General features: G+C 36.0%; 1 protein-coding gene across 1 annotated transcript; it reads right to left on the bottom strand.

Moving 5' to 3' along the window:
- Window positions 1–2,357: 2,357 nt before the first annotated feature.
- On the bottom strand, window positions 2,358–6,472 carry LOC113280977. The gene is made up of 3 exons (XM_026529605.1): window positions 5,887–6,472; window positions 2,958–4,572; window positions 2,358–2,721 (listed from the first exon to the last, which is right to left on the bottom strand). Exon 2 carries the CDS (start codon window positions 4,542–4,544, stop codon window positions 2,967–2,969), a length of 1,578 nt encoding a protein of 525 aa, XP_026385390.1. The 5' UTR covers window positions 4,545–4,572; window positions 5,887–6,472; the 3' UTR covers window positions 2,358–2,721; window positions 2,958–2,966.
- Between the last annotated feature and the right edge of the window lie 1,428 nt (window positions 6,473–7,900).

Below are 7,900 nucleotides of genomic sequence, written 5' to 3'. Positions count from 1 at the left end.
TATTATAAAAAGAAGTGGTGTGTGTAGCCTTATAAATCCGACCATCGATTTCGTCATCCCACGATGGAGATTGATCGGTTATATGTCTTATATAGACGTCCGTCCGATCCCTTAGCTTCTTAATAAAAATATGATTCTAAAGATTATTTAACGGCGTCGGATCCTTGGATTTCTTAATTTGACTGCAGCGTCGGATTTCCTAATTTGACTAAGTTTCCGTTAATATAGGCTAACACTAAGTAGATGTATTTATAGAACAAGAGAGCATCATTCTTTAACGGTTTCACCAACAGATGGTCTTCTATCTATAGTTCTTCCCCTCCATTAACGACTTCTAATTCTTAACTGTGTCTCTCAATATCATAATAATACTGAGTTATTAATACTAAGTTATTATTATGGATGATTTAAAGGATGGATACGGTGAAATAAAAGAAAACAGAGCTGATGATTTAAAAAAAATGGTCTAAAGAGGAAAGGAGAAGAAAGAAAACCTAATAGAGGAAGAGGAGTGAATTGGGTAAGAGGCTTTATGTTTAATGCAACCAAATATCTCCTTACTAATACATCTTCACGTTAAACATATGGCTATGGTTCTGTTTGGATTATGTTTGGTGGATGACCCTCCATGAAGATTATACGTATACACCAGATATACTCTGGTCCATCGAATAAGTCATTTGAACGTTCAATCATCCAATAAGCATAATGATTTGTACCATAACTTTCTCAAGAAAATTTAAGTTAGCCTCAACTAATGTAAAAGCTATTTTTAAAAAACAAATAAAATAAAAAACATGGTAAAGATTTATGTGCGAGATTTAAGTGTCACAACTCCGACCAACAAAACATTAGGGAATGTTTAAGGTCCCACGGCCGGGGTTCTAAGCCCCGACTAATTTGACCTGACCAACAAAATACTATAGTATTCTCAAGGGACCACGGCCCCGGCTAATTTGACCCGATCAACAAAATACTATGGTATCCTCAAGGGACCACGGCCGGGGCTGTAAACCCCGGTTAATTTGACACAACCACAAATACTAGGGACGCAAGTCCGAACTAACTTATAAGCTCGATGTTTGACCGTTATAATTTAATTAGTTTTGCGAATGACTAAAAAAGATTTTGGTAGAATACGGACCAGCCGATCAAATAACAAAACAAAAACGAAAAAGGTTGAGCCCCGGCCGTAGGCCGGGGTGATACCTAGTTATAAAATAATTTTATTTTATTTTATTTTAGTATATCCTTTTTTTTTGTTTGCACTTTAGTCCCTCTGTATACCTTCCTTCCTCCTCCGGGTAATCTCCGGTTTCATTATTAATTTGATTGTGTAAGTTCATCATAAGTTGTAAAGAAGATCACGTCTATCACAATCGAACCAGGTGTACAGGTCGAGGTAACCATTGCAGACCCAAACTAACCGGCTGGACATAAATCTTAAGATTAAAAAAAATTTGTTTGTGATATCTGAGTTAATCTACTGATGTTGTCAAGTGCTATAGGGGAATTAACAGGTCGTATGAAATCCCAAAAATAACTTTTAGCACAAGAGCTTTTAATCAAGAGGGTATAAAGTAATTAATTTTTCTACAAGGAAAATGTTGATGAATCATTTGTGTATCTGCCTATAATCTGTCATTCAGGTTACTTTTTTAATTTGATTAAGCAATCCACGATTAGCAAAGAAGGTTTAAAGTAATACCGATTGATGGTAATTAGTAGTATGGCAGTGTTTACCACTCCAATAAGTATTAAGCATAGGATTGGGGGCACTACCGAATGACCTTCACTGTTTGGGAAAAAATTCACGAGTTTTAGTGGACAATAATTTTTAAAGAGCTCGACAAAACAAGAGTACTAAGTCGATTAAGTTTTTGGCGGCTGATTCGATCAGGTTACCACAGTATGCTTTTATTCTTATACATCGATATCATCACGAGGATTATCTATATCAACTGTTTTTTTTTTCTGCTGGCCAAGTTTTATACAATATGATCAGTTGCTTATGCAGAAATAGATGTTATTACTTCACTGATCTTATAAACGAAACGGGAAATGGGTCATTTGTCACTCCTTAGAATGTCGTTAAGTGCAGGGTTTCCACACTAATCAAGGCTCCGCCGTGGTGCATTCAACTATAGGATGCTTTGAAGATCCTAAATCAGAGGCATTGTTAAATCAGTCAATGACTCCTTCAGTACACATTAATAACTGCATTATGAACATGAAAACCTTTAAAACTAAGGTTAACATTCCGAATTCCGTAGTTGGCCTGTTGAACCCAACTGAGTTCAGATGTAACATTTACCTAAAAAAACTTTATCATATGCCTGGCTATAAAATCAGCGAAATACTGAGAAAGGAACTCATATGGTTCTTCATGAAATCAAGGATAACATTGTAGCATATGATTCATCAGCAAAACATAAAAAACCAAATGATAAAAAGTACTGAAGACATGATCAAAGCTGGGAATGGTACTGATATAGGCAGGAATGTAAACTAGAACGTCAAAGTTACTACTGCCACTACAACAACCATACATACTAAACTACCGCTGAAAATACGATTGACAATGGGTTAGCGTCAATTGGCTAGCTAAGTTCATCTTTCGGTGAAACACCCATAGCCGGATCTTTCCGTTTCTTCAACAGTTATTTACTTTAGCGCTGCAACAGACTTTCAAAGTCTTCAATGATATCATATCACCAGTTCCTGCAAGAAGAGTGAAGAGGGAAGCTCCATTTGAGTTTTAAAACAATAAGATGGAGAACTTGGGACATTCAACAGTAAATAAATGCAATACTTGAGAAGCATCAAAAAAGAGCATTTTGAAAAACCACTACACAGAGTATGAAACCAGTTAAAGAAATCTCCTTTTAAAGGTAAGTTAAGTCAACAAACAAATTCTAATTAGGAGCTAGGAGTGGTAGGGTGGACCAGCAGCATACCTTATAGGCTTATATAGTGTCTGTAGTACTTGTTGGTGGTGTTCCTGTGCTACTGCTCGTTCCTTGTTGAGACGAAGTTGCCGCTCTTAATGATGATGAAGTGGCTAGTTGACCATGAGAAGGGGCTGCCAGTTGTTGTTGTAGCTGTGGTATTACACTGTGTGGAACACGCTGTGATGTTCGTTGTAGAATGTCTTGAACACTTGGCCTATCTGGAAATCGTTGTACAAGGTTTTGAACATGTGACGTATCTGGAAGTCGATTCCATGTCTGACGCAATAGTTCTTCTCGTTCTTGTCGTGTTAGATTTTGCCAGGCTCTATTTATTGCTTCTCCTGTGGTACTGCTCATTCCTTGTTGAGACGAAGGTGCCTCTCTCAATGATGATGAAGCGGCTTGCTGACTATGAGAAGGAGCTGCCAGTTGTTGTAGCTCTGATGGTACATTTTGAGGAATGTGCTGAACAGGTGGCCTACCTAAAAGTTGTCCCCAAGCTTCTCGTTGTTGAGGTGTTGAGGCTCTTTGCAGTGCTCTTCCTGTGCTGCTCATTCTTTGAGAAGACGAAGTGGGTGCTCTTAGTGATGATGAAGTGGATTGCTGAATATAAGGAGCTGACAGTTGTCGTTGTAGCTGTGATGGTACATTTTGAGGAACATTTTCTGATATTCGTAGTGGAATGCCTTGAACAAGTGCCCCCCATGGCTGACTCAATAGTGGAATGCCTTGAACATTTTCTTCTCTGCTGTAAAGAGACTCATCATCATCTTCCATATCCATCCATTCTGCAATAGTACAACATTCATTTGTGGATTCTGGGGTCACATTCCCTTTGCCTTTATCTGTAGGAATGTTGCAAGAACCAATTTGAACAGTAGGAAAATTTTGCACACTCCGATGTCGTTGCTCAAGCAAACGAACATGGTGATTAAGGTTCCACCAGTTCTTGTACAATGATAAAATTATTCCTGTTATCCCATAAACTGGATCGTGAACCCTAGCTTTACTTTCAAATTCCAATGCTTTAGCCGTTATACCCGCTTTGTTCAATTCATCAGCTGACTGAAGATTAGAGTGATCAGGCAACACAGCTGTTGAGCCACAAAGTACTGTACAAAACTCTCTGATGAAATCTCTAGATTTGCGTGCTTCAAAGAAAGGAACGAATGGACAATCCACCTTGCACTTTTGCGGTAGATAGGTGCATGCTGGACAAGCTCGATGTTGCTGCTCAATTTTCTCTGAATCTTTTAGGATAACATGATTCATAGTGCCTGCTGGAATAACGTTCACACCTTTGCCTGTAATGGTTTCAAAGCGGGTAACTTCTTCTCTCATACGTTGATGCAGTGCTAAAAGGATTCCTGTTGCCCCAACAAGAGGTTCATTCACTCCAGCATTTGCTTCAAATGTAAGCGTGCTATCCGTTATACGGGCTTCTATTTTCTGTATGTCAGCAATGGAAGCTGCATATCCTATTTGGAATTTTGGTGCATCGAAGTATGTACTGAACAGTTGAATATAAGGACACCCTTCTGAACATGGTCTACGCAGATATTTGCATGCTAAACATTGTCCATGGTCGCCCATCGCCGTTTCTGATCAGAATATATCCAACCTAATAATAATAACATATAGAAAATTAAAATATGTCCAAGCAAAAAGCCATTTGTTGGTTTGCCCAGGTCTTCTCTATACCAGTTGGGAAAAGAAAGGGATATCACATGTAGAATTTTAACCCACTTAAAAGAAACTAATGAACTAATAGTATACTATCAATTGCTTCTTAAAAAGCCAGAAACTAAGAGACAAACCAAAGATTTTTATTAAAGTTTAACCAATGTAGAGAGAACCCATCTTCAATCATTATCTAAATGATTCAATTCAATCATAATAACTAGTAAATTTCATCTAACATTACATTATAATATTATATGCACTTCAGCAAACGAGAATATGGGGTTCTACAAAAATTAAAGAAATTTCTATCAAAGAATCAACTTAATAAGGTTCAAGAACCAAACGTTTTGATTAAAATTTGTCCAATATAGAGAGACCCCATCTTCAATCTCATCTAAATGATTCGGTATAATCATAATAACCAGTAAATTTCAACAAACATTACATTATATGCACTTCAGCAAATGAGAATATGGGTTTCTTGAAAATTAAAGAAATTTCTACCGAAGAATCAACTTAATAAGGTTCAAGAACCAAAGGTTTTCATTAAAATTTAACCAATATAGAGAGAACCCATCTTCAATCTCATCTAAATGATTCAATGTAATCATAATAACCAGTAAATTTCATCATACATTTCATTATACGCACTTCTGCAAATCAAAATGGGGTTCTTGAAAAATTAAAGAAAATTTCAATCCAATAATCAACATAATTAATGTTCAAGAACCTAAGCTTTTCATTAAAATTTAACCAACATAGAGAAAACCCATCTCAATCATCATATGAATGATTCTCAATCAAAAATAACCAGTAGATTTCATCATATATTACATTATACGAACCTCTGAGAATGATTTCTTTAAGGAGGGAGCAGGTTCTAGCTAAGAGTGTACAAAGTCTTCTAAGTAAGAACACAGTATGGTGGAAAACCTAACTAATTAAGAACTTGAATTATCAAATTCAAGTAGTTTCAGAAGTCTTAAAGGTATTTTTTCTCTGCTTTGATGAAGAAAGAACGATTTCATCAGTCTATATAGTTCAAAACAACAACACACCCGCCTAAAGAAAAACTGCTATGAGGGGTCTACCCAAAGTAACTTTCAGTCGATTTATATCCGCAGCCAACAGGAACCTATTTGGGGGCAGCTAAATTGATGGTAGCGGTGTAGGATAGGTTAATGATGTGGCGTAGGATAACATAGCAGCACAAAATAGTTTAAACAAAAAATCAACAATGAATGAGATTTACCTGTTTATACATCTTCTTCTTCTTCAATGAATGCCAAAAAAATCATCTCCCGCACATAATCCCCTCCTCCATTAGTAAGAACACTACCACCTTCGATTTTATCAAACAAAATTGATAAAATCATCAATGAAGGATCTAATTTCATCAGTGTAATTCTTCTCTGCCGTTGTCGTCCACGCTGTATTTGAATTTCCTTTTGCTTTTGCTTCTTCTTCTTCCTCCTCCTCCACTTCTTCTTCTTCTTCTTCGTGGTGTTCCATTGTTAGTTAGTCCAAACGGACCTAATTTTATCTCATGATGTTGTGCCATAATCGAATCTATTCAATGAATTTCGAAATCGACTTCAAATCGATACAAAAAAAAAAAATTGGAAGAAAAATCCCATTAAAAACCCTAAAATTATCCTTCACAGCCAAATCTCTTCTTCCTTACGGGTGACAATGAGATCTAGGGAGAAATCGGGAACAGAGATCTCTGAAAGGTTCGACGATGATGAAGACGGAATGATTTCGGTGAGATCTGAAGAGAGAGATTTATGTGTGTACAAAGGAAAATGAAAATGATATTAGGAGCAGCAGGGTATCGGTGGGTGTAGATGTAGAATTCTAAAGGTGGAATTTATGGGTCCAGATGATTTAGTAGAATTATATTTTCCTCTTAGAGCATGTTCGGTTGGGAGAATTAGAATCCTGGGAATTCAATTATGGGGTAATCCAATTCTTGGAATTGGATTCCAAGGAATTTTATTCCAATCCAAAAAATTCATGTTCGGTTGAGATAATCCAATTACCATTGTTATTACCCCGGAATCCAATTCCATTGCATCATTGGACCAATGCAATGGAAATCTATCATTTTGGAGGGAATTGGATCCCTAGGAATTGAAATTCCCAATTACATGGAGTTCATTTGCCCCGTTCGGTTCAAGGAATTCGGCGCATTCCCTAGGAATTGGATTCCTAAAATTCTAATTCTCTCAACCGAACGGGCTCTTAATGTTTGGTTGCCCGAATTCTCGGAATCACGTTTCATACGGGATTCAGTTTTCCAACGAATTCTCTATATGGATTCCGACCCCTCTCTAAAATTTGTTGGGAAACTTATCAAGGGATTTATGGACCCACTTTTTTTTAACTATAATCCCATATATATACAATTTTAGGATTTGATTTTGAGGGTAATGTTAAATGGTACAAAGACTTTAATACAAGAAAACTCTATAAATCCTAGAAATTTTAATTGAGTTACCAAACACACAAGAAATTTACATGAATCCCAGAATTTGTAATCCCACGGGATTAAAAATTCCAAAAAACCGTGAATTCTGCAAACAAACCGTAAATTCCACGGGATTTATGGACCCACTTTTTTTTAACTATAAATCTCATATATATGCAATTTTAAGATTTGAGGACAATGCTAAACGGTACAAAGACTTTAATACAAAAAAACTCTATATATCCTAGAAATTTTAATTGAGTTACCAAACACACAAATAATTTACATGAATCCCAAAATTTGCAATCCCACGGAATTATATATCATGTTATTCGTAATATAGGGGAAAGGGGTTATATGGTCTTTTGGAATATTTATTTTTTTGAATTTTTTTATGAAAAATGATTTTAATTTTTTTTTCTATTGGAACATTTTGTGTGGCAAAATTCCCACGTAAACTTAATTAGTCCATGGCATTTTATTTATTTATTTTTGAAGGAAGAAGGGGCTACATAGAGCTCTAATTATATATTAATAAGTTTTCAACAAGTGACAGAAATTCATACATCATCAACAAAGAATAGTAAAAAATATATTTAATGAGAGCCCCTAATACAGAAGATCTAAGATACACTACCAGCGTGTTTGGTTCAAGTTTTCCAACGCCAAGGAATTGGATATGGGGTAATCCAACTCCTAGAATTGAATTCCAGGGAATTGATTTCTTAATCAAAAAGGTTGTGTTTGGTTGGGATAATTCGATTACATGGTAATATATTTTGAAAAATGACTTAAA

Source organism: Papaver somniferum, chromosome 5 (genome assembly GCF_003573695.1).
Source record: "Papaver somniferum cultivar HN1 chromosome 5, ASM357369v1, whole genome shotgun sequence".
NCBI classification, from domain to species: Eukaryota; Viridiplantae; Streptophyta; class Magnoliopsida; order Ranunculales; family Papaveraceae; genus Papaver; species Papaver somniferum.
The sequence above is the reverse complement of the archived record's forward strand: the minus strand, read 5'-3'. Positions and strand labels throughout refer to the sequence as shown.

What these genes read in the sequence shown, in the direction of transcription:
- LOC113280977 (XM_026529605.1), bottom strand. Translation starts at nt 4,544, where the DNA reads ATGGGCGACCATGGACAATGTTTAGCATGCAAATATCTGCGTAGACCA.